The sequence below is a fragment of the Ascaphus truei genome, chromosome 3 (assembly GCF_040206685.1).
Source record: "Ascaphus truei isolate aAscTru1 chromosome 3, aAscTru1.hap1, whole genome shotgun sequence".
In the NCBI taxonomy this organism is placed as follows: domain Eukaryota; kingdom Metazoa; phylum Chordata; class Amphibia; order Anura; family Ascaphidae; genus Ascaphus; species Ascaphus truei.
The window spans coordinates 424,133,407-424,151,938 of record NC_134485.1 but is presented as its reverse complement, the minus strand read 5'-3'; the positions used below and the strand labels follow the sequence as shown (position 1 = coordinate 424,151,938).

The following is an 18,532-nucleotide window of genomic DNA, read 5'->3' as shown; positions in this document are numbered from 1 at the left end:
TTTGCCCAGGGCCTGATCTCTGTATAAATCTTAAAAGAACATGTGATATATGAGATATTGATCAAGTTAATACTGCAATTGTATTATAAACAAATGTAAAATGAAAGGTAGTGATTAGGTGTGAATTATTACAAAATTATTTAAGATTTAAATTAAAACCGTGTCAAATCCAGTCCTGGGAGAGAGAAGTCCAGGCTAAATTTAGTAGCTCGATCAAAAGTAATCAATGTGATCCACACTATATAACAGGGGTGCGCAATCTGGGGGGGGGTGGTTGCAGAGGTCCCGCAGAGGGGGGGCGCAAGCGCTGGGGCCGGCACACGGGGGGGGCAAAGCAAAAAAACTGTGCGTACCCCTGCTATATAACATCACACAATGGCCCTAATAAAATCCCAGCGGGAGCGGTGATGTGCTAGCGATACAATGGCTGGCGATTAAAGTAATAGGACTGGATTTGACACGGTTTAAATTTATGTTAAATATTTATGTAGCCCTCTTTCCCCCTAGAGTAAAGAGTCTACTGGTGCTGCCATTACCTGTTGGCTCACGGAAGTCCCAAGCCTCCGCCACGGGGAGCCCCGGGTGATATAACAACAATCTAGGTGCAGCGCCTCCACCTGCGAGGGATCCCAACGTAGTGGGAGGAGCCCCTCACAAGAACCAAAATCCTAATACACACACTGTGTAAAATAACGATAACCTTTACTAACGACCATATCATGATGGTAATGAGAATAATAATGGTACTTGTTACAGCTACCCATCAAGCCTCGCAGGGCTGTAACCCACACCGTGTCCCAAAGAGTCCCATATCCAACCCCAATGTGTGAGACAGCGCTGCCCACTAGTCTAGGTGTAAATGGTTGGTGCACTGGTGTATAGGTACGGGTGCGCCGGCTGATAGATATACAGGATCCGCTGATACAGCGATGGTGCCTGCCTTCACGATGAGTCCTCCGCATGGGTGGTATCCAGCTGGAGTGTCCCACATGCAGATAATCTCTATACACTTTGTGTGATCTGGTCCCAGACCACAGTCAGAGCCACGCAGTGTGCAGCTGTAGCCCTAATGCTTACTCGGCTAATGGGGCAGTGTCCCTGCCTAAGGGCCTGTCCCTGTAGCGGCCACAAACTTGCAGGGGAGTCGGCCTTGCTGGGGCCTAACAGGGGGGTCTCTGGCCTAGTGCAGGGGCCACAGACGCCCTGCACATACACCCTCATCTCTCTGTCCCCCTAGCGCGCGCAATGTATCAATCTTGGTCCAGGGAGGGTCCTGCTGCGCAATTGGCTGCTTGCCTGCACCTGACTCATAGCCCCAGTATCTTATTGGGCTTGTAGTCCTGCAGCCCTGTTCCTTTATTGGCCCCTGTTCGCGCGCTTGTCACTGTGCATGCGCGATTAAGCGCAAGATGGCGGCACCCTGCTATTGTTGACATAATACACGAATATCAATTTGGGTATCCGTTGATTGTCTACAGTACATTGTACTTGTTGTATAGGGTTACTCTACATAAAAGATTTACAATTGTGCATGTTTTCATGGGGATTGAGCGAGAAATATATATGATGAAAACCGGAACGGACCCTTTTTTCTTGAACACCGTGTATATATGTGTGTGTTTTAATAGCGTTGGTACCATTACGCTTCGATCACTGGGGTATAAGTCTTTAGAAAATGTTTATCTCCAACTTACGGACCAATCCTTTAAACACCTCCTATTCCCTTAAAATCAACATTATTGTTTTTTTGCACTTCTCTCCTCTTGGAAGCCTCATCAGATAGGGACTTCCCATGGGATCCAACCTTTCCGGTGTCATTCAGAATCTCTGCATCTTACCATCTGTCATGTTACCAATGTAAGCACAGCTCTCAGAATTAACACAAGCTACACACATTCACACCGAAAACCCATGTGAACTAGAGTGTGTAAGAGTGAATTTAAATCACGGATTGAATACTCTTGGTGAACAAATGTACGATGTTCACCACAGCTGCAGATGCGTGTGAGTGTTCTGCAAGTTTTTACTTGTAAAAATGGGATGCTGGGAGCTCTGGATCAATGCAGATAAATTGCTCAACTTCTAAAGATGCCAGGACTCCGATTCTCAGAATGGGCTTTATCTCAAAATCCATATCTAGTCTCTTAAGCCTATGGCAATGCAGAAGGATTGTAATTGGTCAGCCAAGTTAGCAACAACACCTTTTACAGTATAAGGAACTAAAAGTGTAAGCGTGGTACTGGTTGTAACATGTCCTTTCTATAGATTGCTCCAGCATAACATAGATCAATTCTGTGAATTACGGAATATGTACAGACTAAATAATATTCACGTCTCGGTCAGGTCTGCAACCCTGTCTTTCCGCATTATATTTTGGTATACAATGCTTCCACTGCAGCGAGGGATTCTGGGAAATAACATGCAAATGAGCACACTGTCACGGTGGAGGTTTTTTTTTGCTACTTTTTGCTTTGTGTCTTTTTTAACACAGACCCCCTATAAGCTTATGCTTACCGTATTACACAGCTTTTTGGCACAGCCTGGGTTAAAGAAATGCATAGCCAGTAAATCCTGCTCACAGGCAGCGGTTTCCGGTTCTGAATGCCAGAGGTAGAATAGTAGCGGTCAGTTGATGTAGTATTTATTGTTAACGTTTTAGAATGACTTTCTGTGTAATGTTTTGTTTGTTTGTGTCAAGTGTCTTCGACAACAAAAAGCAAAATTCCCCTCGTTTTATGCGAACGTCTGTAAAACGCATTAATTGTATGTGTGGCTGAGCAGTGTCTCTTTTGTCTGTAGCCCAGATGGAAGTTACACCGTTGCTGGATCTGCAGATGGCACCATCTTCATATGGAATGCAAACACCGGAGCGCTGGAGCGGAGTCTTAATGGGCAACACAAGTAGGAAAGCGTCTTCACGCATTATTTTATGATGGCCTTATGCCAGGGGTGTGCAAACTGGGGGGCGGAAGATTTTTCTTTGGGGGGGGGTGGGGGGGGGCTGGTGGTTGCAGAGGTCCCGCACTCGCGTGAGGCCTCTGCAACTCTCAATTTACCGTGAAACAGACGCCTGTGTGACGCGTCGTCATGACAACGTAACATCAAATGGCGTCACACATGACGTGATGTCACATGACCCCCGCTATGTCATTTGATGCAGCTCCAAGGTAGGTCAGTTGCCGTGACCGCGGCTGCCCCAACGCAGGAGGCTGTAACGCTCGCGCTACCCACAAACAAGGGAAAACCCCTGAGGTGTGAAGGTACAAAGCCACGCACCCACAGCAGCGGAAGCGTGCCTGGAAGGCGGATTGCATAGCATTGCCGGGTCTGGGTTGGAGAGAGAGGGTTAATCGGTATACTTGCAGGTCCTGGGATTGGAGAGGGTAGAATTGTAGAAGTCCGTTAGCCGTGGTCTGGGATTATAGATGGTAGAATAGTCCAGGTCAATTTACCGTGATCAGGGGTTGGAGAAGTCGCCGTAGTCGAGGGTAAGCCGAGGTCAATATCCAGAGGGGTTCACTTACAAGCCAGGTCGGTACACAAGAGGTAATCTGAAAGACAAGACTGGAACAAGGCAAGGCACACCTGTAGGAAGCAGCGAGGCTACGCCGGATTATGCTGAGCACTGACTGAGAGCAGGAACAGGGTATACCGTATGTAGGCAGACAGAACCAATGGGACGGGGTGGAGCAGAGGCGCGGAAGCTGGGATAGGCTGCAGGAGACAAGAGGCACAAATGATGCTTGACACGCAGCTGGGGATCGTTGCACGTCGTCACGTGTACGTTCGGGGGGCGGAGCCAAACTCCGTGGCAGGGGCTGAAGAGCTGCGGGTGTGCGTGCGCTCCGTAATCAGAGCGTATGAGCGGAGAGTGGAGCAGAGGCAGCAGCAGCACTGGGTACGGAGGGAACACGTCGCAAAGGACGTGTTCCCCCGATTCTTTAGAATCGCCGGAAAGCGGCCATCTCTGGAGCCACGTCTTTTTGCTTTTTCTGCCGCGACTCCGGAAACAACGAGACGTGCCACACCTGTAATATCCGCTATAATGACCCGCTTCGCACGGTTTCCCCATTCTTCTTTTTTTTGCCAAAACGGGGCACTTTCACCCATATTTACTAAACTGTGCTAAGCCGGGAGACTCTTTACTGGACTGAATGGGGTGTATAGTGTCTCACGGCAGAGCAAGGCTTAGTAGATATAAGTCTCCATGCATTCATTATATAAGAGACGCATATGGTTACGGTGCATATGTGAAATGTTCTGTATGGGCTTTGTTTAGGTACCACCGGCGGCAAGAACATCGGCTTCTATTCCATTCCATCCATGTGCAGTTGTAGTAGCCGTTAATGCCACCACTGGTGAGTTAGAGTGGGATACACACAACACACCAGGAGAAGGAGACACCATTGTCCAGACATTAGCCGTGCGTGGAAAAGGAGTGGAGCTAAGTCTCTGTTGAATGGACTGCAATAACGGCTGCTTCTTCTGTACATATTGTACACGTAATGCTGCTAAGGAAACGGAGTTCCCAATCTATTCAAGTTCTTCTTGTAAGGGGAGAGGAAACAGTTGATTAACAGACATACTCACGGTTTTCACCCCAGTGAAAAGAACATTTTTTTTAATTCCCACACACACACCACACACACACACACACACACACACACACACACACACACACACACACACACACACACACACACACACACACACACACACACACACACACACACACACAGCCAAATGTTTGCTTCCTGTATAATTACATTTATTTGAGGAAGACGGTGACATTGTTGTGATGTTTGAACAATGTTATTTTTATGCAAATTAACATTAATATGAACGTGTGCACTGTATACATTGCTCATAATGTGGCTGCGTATTCATCTTGCCAACATTGCAATAAAAAAGAGTAATACTATTTCTATTAAAGTGATATCAATTCCAAGTTAGATTTCTGGCCCAAACAATTGCATTTTAAAGGAAAAGTATTGATTTTTAGCACAGAGATTCCATTATAGTCTCTGGGAACGCTTATGCTAAAAAAACATTGAAACAGACTCCAAACTTAGTCCAACTTCACATGACCAGGCAAGGCCACTTTCCCATAAATAGTACAAACACCAGTTTTGGATGGAAAGGTCACAGCTTTAATGAGAACCATAAAATAAAGAGACATATTCCATGTAAAGGGGAATTGCCTGGCAAATTGCACCAAAAATCCAAAGGTCCATGTTAATTCGCGGCGGATAAGCGGTTCCGACGTTGGATAATGTATCCAGCGGGCTATATTATGTGGCGTCGGATAAGGCCGCGCGTATAGTGCCCGCGACGGATGACGTTACCCGTCGACCGCTAGTGAAAGTTATATTTCGCTTTGCAGCAGCGTCGCGGGCGTACTAGCATTTGATTGGTTCAGGGGCTGTCACATGAGGCGACAGCCCTTAAAAAATCAAATATTGGCAGCTACCAAAATTCGCGACGCTCCGTCGCATTATCGCCGACGCGCTTACTACAAGCGCACGCGGCGGCAGCAGCAATGCATTTGTTTTTGGGGCGACGTCGCCCGTCGCGGGCATTATACGCACGGCCTAAGGCGTTCGACGGAAAGCGGCCCCTCAGATACCGAGGACCCCCTGTATTTTCAAATTGGAATCACTGGATGTTTTTCACAAAAACATGTGAGGTTCGGATTAGAAATGAAAAGCAGGGCCATAGCTTTTAGTTTGATGACTTTGAGTGATTCCGATCTACTTTCTGGGTAAATACAAGGCAATTTTTGCCACGTTACGTTGCGTTACGTGGTGGTGTTCTAAAACTGAAGACCGTTTATGACAGTCTCTGTTGAAATGTAATTACATTTCAAGGGTGGGGAAAAAAGAGGAAGCCGACCTAAAGATAACAGACAAAGGAAATTTGTGACCAGCGTTGTGGATAAAAATAACAACCAACTGTCCAACAGGACATGACTATATATTGTCAACAGGACAGCCCTATATATTAAGTGGTATGTTTCTTGAGCTTGCTGGGATTCTGTGTGTTTATTAACTTTTTCCACCTGGTCTCAGCTGTTTGGAGGCTAGTGGCCCCTCCCCCCCCCCAGGGTTTAAGCTCGCCCCTCCCCACTTTCCAAGTTAGCAGGTCTTTTTCATATTGCTGGGTTTGGACAGATCCAATGTGATCATTCTCCCTCCTAATATAGAGGTAAATAAGAATTTTAATCAGGTTGTGTTAGAACCTGCGAACTTGGTTATGCCTTGATGTGGATTATAACACTTTGGCCAAAGGTTTTAACTAAATGTCCCTTTTTCAAGAGAATATATAGTTATTTCACTGTGTATTTTAGTCATATTGGATGTAGCATTGGGCATTTCTGTCTTTTGTTGTATACATTTGGCCACACCCAGTAGCTCTCCTTTTGGCACTTATATACATATATATATATATATATATATTATGTGGTATGTTTTGGGGTTTCTTGAGCTTGCTGGGATTCTGTGTGTTCATGATACCATAAAGTAATACACAGCCTGCGTAGATGAGGGGCTCTGTGTCCACCCCCAACGTGTATCATGAAGCATTGACATGATCACCTAGGATGCGCTACATGGATTAGCATCATAGCTGACAATACATCTATAATAAATTAATATTAGTATATACATTTATATTACCTTCTAGTTATTGCGGTTTAAAAAAATAAAAAATCTATACGACTTTTTTGTTTTGTTTTGTTACTGTCTTTAAGATATTGTTGCCGATTTGTGCACTTCCTATTTATTATTTAAAACCATCCTATTGGGATGAGGTCTCACAGTATGTGTTTTTCTTCTTGCTTTGCTTCCCGATTTGCAGTGCGCCGGTGAATGCTGTGACCTGGTCTGCGTCGGGAGACTACTTGGTCAGTGTGGATCGTGGAAAGAAAGCTGTCCTGTGGAGTGAATACTGAATCTTCTAATGGTCCTTTCCATGTATTTGTGCTCACTGCACAAAAGGAGAATCCTGCAGAGAAGCACAAGAGGATTTCTCTCAGTGACCACATGGTGATGAAGCTTTTTTTGAAGTGGATTCAATTCTCAGTGCCAACTCCTCAGGCACATCACCGTATCTCCCCCTGCTTCAAGTATCATCACAGGGAGATAGTGTGTGGTCTACTGGTAACTGTCTCGCTGTCTTTAAGGTGGGTCAACCAGATTTGAATCCCATTGTCAGCTACTTGTGGCTTTGGGCAAGTCACTTCAAGTCAATGGGCTGTAAGGTGTCTTTCAGAGCTGGATGGTACCTTGCCGTATGCCAAAAGACAGCTCGGTAAATAGGGGCCATAGTAATAACTTTATATAGGGCGTTTCTCCCAGTGAGACTCAAAACACATAGAAACCCCATTTAAAGCTATTAAAGAAGCCAAGTTTCCTTCCTCCAATTTCCCGAGCCAAGACTCTGTATAGAGGTCGTTACCTAATGCCAAGGACCTTCTCGCATCCAAACCATGACCCAATGCAGGAGGACTTCTTTCAGCTGCTCAATGCAAGAAGCCTCTTCAGCCACACCTTTCCTTCTTCATCTAAACCAAAACACGATGTTCTCATCTCTCCTTTCCCCCCTTTCTACCTCCTTCCCTCTCGGTCTCTCCCTCACCATTTTTGACCTTACCTCCTTCTCTCCCCCCCATCTCTCCCTTACACCCTTTCTTCCTTCTCCTTCTTTCTGTATTCCCCTTCACATTTTCACCCCTCATTTCTCCCTCTCCACCACACACTTGCATCTCCTTCCTCAGCTCTCTTTCTCCCAAACCTTGCATTCTTCCTCTCCCTCTTCTTTTTAATTACTTCCCTTCATTTTTACTTTTTTTCGTATTTCTCTTCTGTCCTCTCCTTTATTTTCCCTTTGCCCTGCCCTTTCTCACATTCTCCTTACCTCCTACGTCACTCTCCTCTGCCCCTCCACTCCTATCCCACCATCTCAAGCGATCTCAGAGATTGGAGTCCTTGGGTGGACATCCCTACAGATAAAATCAATTGTGGCAACACAAGTGGAGTGTATCTCATGCAAGGTGCCATTTTAACTTCCCAAAGCTACAATCTAAAATATATTTTTTTAGAGATCTGTATCAATTGGAAGAAAAGTGGGAGGCACATTTATATTTTTAAGTGCAATTTGCAGCTTTAAGGCTTAGGCCCAATATGTACTAAACAGTGCTATGCCATAAGACAGGGGCACGAAAAGTGTTTTGTTTTTTTTTGCTGCACCCCCCCTCTGTGCTGGCTCCAGAGCTCGCGCCCTCCCCCTCCCAAGTTATCTGGCGTCAAATGACGCCGAAGGTAACGTGACCCCGCAGCTTCATTTGACGCGCGTTTCTATGACGATGCGCCACGTCACATGACCCCGCTGTGTCACTTGATGCCGCATTGTTATGGCGATGTGACCAGAAGCCGGCTGCATCCCGGTAAGTTGAAGTTGCAGAAACCTCGCCCAGTCCACCGGCATTTAATTTAAATGCCTCGTGGAAGAGCGTGGAGCCTCTGCAACCGCCCGCACCCCCCCAGAAAAATCCTGCACCCCCCAGTTTGCACAACGCTGCCATAAGATACTTCCCTTCTTATTCAAGTGAATAGGCCCTAAGGTATCTTATACCATAGCGCTTCAGTATTTAGTAAATATGTGCCTTAGTGCCCAGCCAGCACCAAAAAAGATCAATAGCAATAATAATTTCTATAAAAATGCACTATTCCAGGCACAACAGCAATACACTGATTTCACAAATAGCTTTTATAGTCAGACTAACGAAGCATCTCTTTCATTAGTCTGACTGCTAAGTTAAAGCATGTGGGTGTTACATACCCGATTTGCATTTTGTATCAAGCAAAACAAAAGGGAAAAAGGCAGATTGTTCAGTATATTTATATTCTTCCTACGTGGAGCTGTATAAAGTTCTATATTTGAAGGACACATTTTGTTGTTCTTATTCAGTGCCGTTAATATACCTGTACGTTTACAAGTAACATGCTACTAGGTGCAGTGGTTGAGATATCTGAGCCAAGTGTAGTACTTATGAGTACTTTGCCTGCTTAGCATGTTAACCAAAGCCAGTTTCCCCTTAATACATTTGGTATTTACATGAGATTATCCCATCCTTAAGTGGCTTGTGCAACGTGTATCAGCTCAGTTGCTACAGATATACACCAGACATTTGGGGTCGTCTTTAACATTGCTCCCAAGCTGTGTTATGTATGTATGTATGTATGTTCCTCCTAGATACCCTCCTCCTCCTTCTTTGTTACATAGATGGGAAGCAGGAGTTACCAGAGCAGAGCCGCGTTCATTTCTCCGGGGACCTGCTTGTCCCCAAAATATATACAAGGAACGATATCCTGGTTGCTTAAATTCCCTGCATCACATGGGCCAATAGGAAGCCGCTGCTCATTAATCTGTGGCTTCCTATTGGCCTGTGCAACGCAGGAGATTTAAATTACCATTTTGTCTCCCCTTGTGTGGACTATACCAGCGCTACCTTTTACAGGTATGTGTCTGGAAAACCATGGGGTCCCCGGAGACCCCCTTCTTCCCACCCATGGAAAGAAAAAGAGTAGTGGGAACAGCTACTTTAAGAACAGCCTTATTCCATACGCTGCCAGTTGCCCAATTAAGCAGGGAAAGGGTTAAGAAGTGGTGTAATCATTGTGAGCTCATTGAGCTTTTTATGGCAAATGTTGGCATTTACCAAGAGGTTTCTGCTAGCCAAAATGTACAATAATGGTTGGAAAATTACCCGTATGGGGAAAAACTCATTGTGGAGAAGTGATACAACCTGGTCCCATACAATGGCTATCCAGGGCAGATTTTGGACTTCAAACCAGGTAATTTAACCTCTTTCATTGCCAGTGAGGAGAAGCATGAGTTGCAGGCCCATCTGGCAGCAAACAGTTAATGCGCTTATCTTCAAAAGGGAATTTTTGCCAACAAAAAAAATGTTTAAAAGAGTTTTTTTTTTTTAAATACGTTTTATGGATCCTGCAATAGCAGATTGTGTATCAATCAAGTGTTTACTCTGACGGGACCCCAGACCTTTCTGTCAGCACGACGGGAGGGGCACTGTGTAATGAGACGGACCTTCCCTGATACCAAAGGAAATCTCACTCAAAAAAAGGGAATAAAAAATGTAAAACTTCGAAGTTTTCGGCGTATATTTACTATAAAAATCTATTAAAATACTTATATAATGTAACAAAAAAATTAAAGGGACGTATTTCTTACAATTGCTGGCTGATTGTAATCATATATTTTAACCAGATGTTTTAATGTACTTACAGTATGTGTGTGTGTATATATTCAGAGTTTACATTTTGTTTCCCTGTAAAATAAACCAAATGCAGAGATCTATCACTCTACCCAGAAATGGTATCATTTGTACCTGTGTGGGGTTAAGAGTGTTGCCTTAACCCCTTTGCAAAGCACTGCAGGCTCTTCTGGCAGCCAAGGTGTTAATGGATATTGACATTTCTCCCTGTATTGCTTTGTAATTGGGGACAAGGGGGATATCAACGGGCTTTGGCCCCAGTGTAAATAAAATAATGCATTCGCTATCCCGTTTGCTAACAACCTTGTGTTCTTGAAAGTTGTTTTCTGTCTTCAGCTATATCTGTATTTTATTGGATAGCATATTGTTTCAGTCTGGAATACAATGGCCTTCTCTCTATATACCTCTACCTGACCCTTAAATATAATGTCAAATCCTTTTACATGGATGAATGAAGAAGGGGCGCTCGTGTCGTCTTGGGGAAAATAGTACAACAATTTATTCAGTGGTGATCACAGTCGTGCCCCTTCTTCATTCATCTACAGTAGGATTGTCTGAGGTTACCGTTTCACCACGGGACCACTGTCCCCTCGCACACCGGTGCCAGTATTCCAGTTACGCCAGCGCACCGTTTTGTGATATTATTTTACATGAACAGCGATAACGATCTCATCACGGCCAAGAAGAATAAGGCAGCAGGAGAAATGGGCGCAGACGGGGCCACCGACAGATTTCCCGGGGTCCAGGACTAAAGTTCTGACCACCTCCCTCTCCCCCCCTCTGACCCCTCGCCCCCCCCCCCAATCGGCAGTGTTGAGGGTCCCATTTCACACCTCGCGAGTCCCCTTTATTTCCCTCCCACTTCCCATGTATTTCTTTCTCCTCCATCTCACCTCTCACTCTCCCTCCCTCAATTCCCCCACTCTCACTCAACCCCCCTCCTCACTCGTTCTCTCCCCACCTCACGGGATTCCTCCCCACAAAATATATACCAAAAAAGCCCACCCCCAATGCAAAAAACTTCCCACCCCCATATACAGTTAGGTCCGGAAATAATTGGACACTGACACAATTTTCATAATTTTGGCTCTGTACGCCACCATAATGGATTTGAAATTAAACAACCAAGATGCAATAGAAGTGCAGAATTTCAACTTTAATTCAAGGGGTTGAACAAAAATATCGTATGAAACGTTTAGGAATTGCAACCATTTTCATACACAGTCCCATTCTTTCAGGGGCTCAAATGTAATTGGACAAATTAACACAATCATAAATAAAATGTTCATTTTTAATACTTTGTCGAGAATCCTTTCCAGGCAATGACTGCTTGAAGTCTGGAACGCATGGACATCACCAAACGCTGGGTTTCCTCCTTTGTGATGCTTTGCCAGGCCTTTACTGCAGCTGTCTTCAGTTGTTGTTTGTTCGTGGGTCTTTCTGCCTTAAGTTTTGTCTTCAGCAAGTGAAATGCATGCTCGATCGGGTTGAAATCAGGTGATTGTCTCGGCCATTGCAGAATATTCCACTTCTTTGCCTTAAAAACTCCTGGGTTGCTTTTGCAGTATGTTTTGGGTCATTGTCCACCTGTAAAGTGAAGTGCCGTCCAATCAACTTCGCTGAATTTGGCTGAATCTGAGCAGACAATATATACACTTCAGAATTCATCCGGCTGCTTCTGTCTTCTGTCACATCATCAATAAACACCAGTGACCAAGTGCCATTGTAAGCCATGCATGTCCATGCCATCACACTGCCTCCACCGTGTTTTACAGAGGATGTGGTATGCTTCAGATCATGAGCCGTTCCAACCCTTCTCCATACTTTTTTCTTCCAATCATTCTGGTACAGGTTGATCTTAGTTTCATCTGTCCAAAGAATGCGGTTCCAGAACTGGGCTGGCTTTTTAAGATATTGTTTGGCAAAGTCTAAGCTGGCCTTTCTATTCTTGAGGCTTAAGAATGGTTTGCACCTTGTGGTTAACCCTCTGTATTTGCTCTCGTGAAGTCTTGACTTTATGGTAGACTTGGATAATGATATGCCTACCTCCTGGAGAGTGTTCTTCACTTGGCAGGATGTTGTGAAGGGGTTTTTCTTTACCATGGAGAGGATCCTATGATCATCCAGCACTGTTGTCTTCCGTGGACGTCCAGGCCTTTTTGTGTTGCAGAGCTCACCAGTGCGTTCTTTTTTTCACAGAATGTATCAAACTGTTGTTTTGGCCGCTCTTAATGTTCCTGCTATCTCACTGATGGATTTTCTTTTTTTTTTTTTAGCAGCCTAAGGATGCCGTTTTACTTGCATTGAGAGCTCCTTTGACCGCATGTTGTGGGTTCACAGCAACTGCTTCCAAATACAAATGCCACACCTGGAATCAACTCCAGACCTTTTACCTGCTTAATTGATGATGAAATAACGAAGGAATAGCCCACACCTGTCAATGAAACAGCTTTTGAGTCAATTGTCCAATTACTTTTGGTCCCTTGAAAAAGAGGGGGCTACATATTAAAGAGATGTAATTCCTAAACCCTTTCTCCAATTTGGATGTGAAATACCCTCACATTAACGCTTATAGACTGCACTTTAAGACCATATTCATTATTTAACTGTAACTTGAATTAATTTTGGTGCACAGCCGAAATAACAAAACTTGTATCAGTGTCCAATTATTTCCTGACCTAACTGTACATACAGTACAAAATCTCCACCCCCCAAATATATACTTCCTCCCCACTCCCCCAAATATATACAACCCACCCCCCAAATACATACAAAAAACCTCCCCAATACATATAATCCCCCCATACAAATATAAAAAAAAGACCTCCAATGCAGAGAAAAAAGACCCCCAATGCTTATAAAAAATAAAAAGGCCCCCAATGCTTATTTTAAAAAAATCCCCCAATACATATAAAAAAGCCGCAATGCATAAAAAAAAGACCCTAATAGATATTCTTTTTAAACTGCCGGGGGGAAAGGGGGGTGACTGCTGGGGGCCAGGGGGACTAGTGACAGCCGGGGGGTGAGACTGGTGACTGCTGGGGGGAGACTTCCGGGGGGGGAGGGAGGGACTGCTGGAGGGGTGAGACCAGTGACTGCAAGGGGGCGGGGGGTTACTGCCAGGGGATGAGACTAGTGACTGCCGGGGGGTGGTGACTGCTCGGGGGGCGGTGACTGTCAGAGGGGTGGGGGGAGCGGTGACTGCTGGAGGGGTGAGACCGGTGACTGACAGGAGTGGTGGCAGTGACTGCCAAGGGGGGAACGGTGAATGCCAGGGGAGTCGGTCACTGACGGGGGTGGGGGACAGTGACTGCCGGGAGAGGAGCCGAGGGGGGGCAGTGATTGCCGGGGCCGACCATTCAGAGCAGTTGCCGCCGGGCCCCAGGTCTCCTAATCTGCAGGCCTCTTCCTCTCTGTCCCACGCCGGGCCCTCTAACTTCAGCGCGCGTTGGGCCTCCTGCTCATGCCGCATTGCACCGGAATCTGGGCCCAAGCTTACTTCCAGCGCACTGATGTCAAAGGGCCTGGCGTGGGACAGAGAGAGAGAGGAAGAGGCCAGCAGACGGGGAGAGCCGTGCCCCCTGCCAGGCCCGGGCTGTCCCCCCCTGTCGGCGGCCCTGGACGCAGGAGACGTAGAATCCGAAGCAATTGAAAGGGTTGCATCTGAATTTCGTTCTCGTCTCCGCCTCTTTAATCTGACAGTGTCAGGCTTGTAACTATAGATGTGCGACATTTTCGTAATACTTTGCGGACCATACGAATTTGGCTCTTGGATTTGTGCCAAAAAAATTGCCCGTTTTGGCAAAAAATTTCACCACACCTTACTACAGAGTAAATTAGTACTTCAGTATTAGGTGATACCTTTTGTTATTTGGACTAACAATAGACATTTTAAGACAAGCTTTTAAGAGTCCTCTCTTTCTCAGATCAGCGATACTGATTTACAGAGATTCCATGAGTTTAACACAGATGTAAAGAAATGGATGACAATCTAAGACAGGAGATGTGGGGAATTCATAGCTGAGGGTAAATAACCACACCTTGAAATAGAGTTTCTGCTGCGGAGGGTAAAGGGAGAGGACAGAGGGAGAATGTTTTGGGAGGTGGACGAGTTAATACTGCAAGTCAACTCTAATAACATAAGTATCTCTCGCGAAATGTTCCTGTCCCTGAAGCATCCAAGACTGATTTCGCACATTTTCTTAGCCCTGGTTTGCTTGGCCAAATATCTTGCAAAACGGCAAAATGTTAAATAAATACATTTGCCAACGCAGGTGGAACAGTTTTGGACATCTCTCACGGGCCGTCTGCAAAAACGGAACTCGGTGGTCAAAGTGATGGGAAAACAAATCTACACTTATTAAACATTGCTGCAGCAGTGGTCCTGCGGGTATAAAATAAAGAATAATTAGTGGTACCCCGATGGAACTTGAATCAGTAGAGTTTATTCTGCCATCTGTTAGAATGCACCAACCGTGCCGATTTATATTACAGTACCTTTAACAGGGTGACCTGTATGTGCCATGTACTTTGTATGTTGTTTGGTGCTGTTTTTATACTGTATTTGCATTAAGTAATGTCGACATAAAATAAAAACTTGGCTTGAAGATGGGTGTGCTTACACTTTGTTCAGAGCGGTGGGGTTAAAGGCAAGAATATCTCTCTTTTCAGTGTTTTAGATTTCCCCTGTGGGTATTTTCAGTCACGTGACACCGTTTAAATATCATTATTTGATAATGAAATTCCACACTTTATGGCCATGTCTATTTGCACATAGTAAGCAAACAGAGGATGCCGTGGTAACCGGTACGCCGATGAAATAAATGCAGACATGACAACACAAATAAAGTGGTACTGTCTACATACTTGAAGCTGCAACTGGGCCATTTTGGGCAGAAAATCCCCTATTAAGTCAACGATGCTTTTTGTCTGACAGTGGTCCAAGCTTCCCCTACTTCAGAGTGTAAAGAATTTACTCCATAGACTAATAGAAAACAGCTGGTCACAGCATATACTAGACGACGTTATTAATTGAGCTTCCATTTTGGAGGTGATTTCTGCTTCAACAAAGCAGTCTTCTGGAAGACCAAATTAAATGAATGTGATTGATAATAATTTTATTGTAGGGATGGAACAAACCAGGTTAATAGTCTTCCCCTCTCACCCATAGATGCATAGAAAGTGACAACAGATAAGAACCCAACTAGTTACAGATAAGAACCGCTTGGCCCATGGACTCGATCCATTTTCCTATCTGTTGTGAAACCCCTTTTCCTTTTAGATCTTTGACTTGTTTTACCTAGTAATGGATCAGCAGAAAATGTGTAAAAAAAAAAATCAAAATAAAACTATTTAGGCTTTCAAAAATTATTTCAAACATGAAGAGCATTGGAGGGCAACAGGTGACCTCGAGCTTCACCTCCGGGCCCCCAACCAGTGCCACCTCAGGAGCCCACGCTGTCTCTCCCCAGTGCAGAGGGAGATGTTGCTGAAGAACAACTGTGGAGCCCTGATCGGTATCGGCTTGTATCGGACCTCGACCTCCATCTGAAATCATGGAGGAAGTGGCACTGACCAATCAGAGACCTTTCCTCCGCTGAGCCAATCAAAAGCCTGTGGCTGCTCTGAGCTCCAGAACAGGGAAATTGCTCCACAGCATATTGAATATTAGCTTTAAACCTGTCTGAATTTCTTTAAGGGAGGAAGAGGAGGATTGATAGATATATACACACACAATTCAACTGAAGATATGTCTGTACTGAAAAATGAGCACACCTGAGGTACCCTGGGAGATATGCTAATGACTATGGAAAGTATATTTAAATGAGTCACATCTCACACTTCCTAAAAGGCTTTCCATAAGAATTATATTGAGTTAGCAAATCTAAGGCACCTAGTGACTGAAATGGTGTATTGGTGTCTGACCCACACGATCTCTGTTATTCAGGACAGCAGCTCTAGCAGTGTGAGCTAAACCAGCTGATGGGTAGCTACTCTGTCACAGCATACTTTTGAACTCTACGTCTCACGGAGTGCTTATACCTGCACAAAGCACTTTACCTCCTTCTGGAATATAGAAGCATATCTAATACGTAGTCTTCTGCCTTGAAACACCTTCTGGCGTGGGAAGACACCTTACAGTCCATTTATTTGAGTAGGCTGAAATGTATTCCAGTACCGAAGGTGCTTTATAGCAGGAGATTGCTTAGTAAATATGGCCCACTATCTTTATCCTTTATGAGATTAGAAGTACTAACTCAAGTCACCAGCTCTCTTTGTTATATTACTTTCTCTCTGCATCTGCATTGTTTGCTGTGCTTCACCCTGTTTTTACTTGTGTGTGTCAGAATACCTGTGTTTTATTTACTCTCACCTGGCCTCAGTAACTCCTAACCCTCAGTACATATTATTACTTTGTGCTTAAAGTCCTTTCAAGGTTACAATTAACAACATAGACATCCCTTGGCGATACGCAAGTAGGCAATTACAGTGCTGCTAGCCGTCAGCTGGTTTAGCTCACGCTGCTGGAGGTGGTGCCTAGGAACGCTGTGGGTTCTAGTCCTATTGAGTCTGACACTAGTACACCATTTCACTCCCAAGGTGACTTAAGCTTGCCAACTCTATATACAGTAGTTGGTATGGAAATCCTGTTAGGAAGTGGGTGATGTGCTTTGCATGTCTCCTAAGGTACCTCAGGTGTGTTCCTTTTTCTGCACAGGCATCTCTCCCTAATTTATTTGAAGGGACATTTGAGGATATATATATATATATATATATATATATATATATATATATATATATATATATATACACATACACATACACATACATATACACATATACACATATACACATATATTGTGACAAACGCCCCTCTTTTGTAGCGCTGACGTCTGTCTGGGTTCTTCCCGACACAGTCTTCTAGGGTTATTTATACAAAAAACAGGATCATGCAAAGTATTATGCTGCTTAACTCAGGCTTCTGCCTGCTTTATTTTCACCCATGTAAGGTACTGCAGCTTTAAAAAGTGTAGATTAGAGGTACTCCGATACTTTCATTCAGCAGTTCACTTATTTCAGTGTTACAGTATTTCCCACACTGTTATTTTTAAGAAATAAAACCAAAATCATATAAACAAAATCCTATCCCTTTCAGGGATCTAACTACACATCAGAATCAGTCTCTCTAACAGATGCTGGCCAACTAACCTGGTTCCCCAGCTTAAAACAATGCTCTCTCATTTAGGGTCACTAGATACAGCACAGTCTTTTAGCAACAGCAATAACCATTTGTTTTGTCTTATCTGTTCGTGGTGGGAACTCGGTCCCAAGTGTCCAGGCAAATCCTCTGGTACTGTGATACTTGGAGGGGCCGTCCACCCCGAACTGGATTCCGGGGAGCAGCGATACCCCCAGCCTCCAGGCTCTAAGGAGAGAGAGTGAAATGCAAAACCTCTCTGCTCTAAATACCTGTGCATGTGATTAGAATAGCAGGTGAGGGAGAACTAGAGCCATTGTAATCTGTGGTCTGGATTTTCCATCCAGCTGCCTGAGTTAATGGGAAGCTGTGGAACGGATCATTTTTAACTATACCTGCACTTTCTGACCTAAAATGGGGCAGAAAGCTGCCTAACATCTTTGGACTATGTCACATATCCCCCTCCCCAGCTCACACCTACTGGGGTGAGCGTCTTACCTGAAATACTTGAGCTAACTCCTCAGTACAACATTAAGTATTCACATGACACGAATATGAACTTTTTCCACGGCAATTATGGACAATAGGTTTCGTCATAAGAGACTATACTTGGCAAACATATTTTGTTGCTCTCTATTAGGGAACTATTTTGAAAAATAAGTGTCTAGCACACATTTTTACAACCCAGGATATGCTAAATATATTCACAAAACCAGACAATTTCTATTACCTCCCTGGGTTTTTCTACTCTAGAATATGAACCTCATTATATATTTACCAACCGAAAAGGGCATTTTTTCTATATTGTAAGCTACCACTATTTTTTTTCTTCTTATACTACAGCCTTGTAATCTTAAGGGCCATCAACCCTGTACATTAATTTGTAGTTTTACCTACATTTTCAATGAAGAGAAGAAAAAAATACAACATTGCAATATTTACAAAAATGCTTTTCTAAAGGCATAGTATAGCATATACTGTAGTAGTGACATAGTCCGCACGTGTAACCCAATTGGTTAGTTCCACTACTTTTTTTTTTT

General features: G+C 44.3%; 1 protein-coding gene across 3 annotated transcripts in view; it reads left to right on the top strand.

Annotated features, from left to right (window-relative positions):
- Nucleotides 1-18,532, top strand: part of ATG16L2 (autophagy related 16 like 2) — a 107,882-nt gene that overhangs the window by 54,342 nt on the left and 35,008 nt on the right. For 2 of the 3 annotated variants that reach the window (XR_012800057.1, XR_012800056.1), the window contains exons 13-14: nucleotides 2,800-2,901; nucleotides 6,856-7,180. Coding sequence is in view for 1 of the 3 variants with exons in the window: in XM_075592794.1 (XP_075448909.1) it covers nucleotides 2,800-2,901; nucleotides 6,856-6,949 (196 nt within the window). In the remaining 2 variants the exon portion in view is untranslated. Of the gene's footprint in view, nucleotides 1-2,799; nucleotides 2,902-6,855; nucleotides 10,597-18,532 lie in introns of those variants that run through there. The other variant, XM_075592794.1, reaches the window with a different exon arrangement.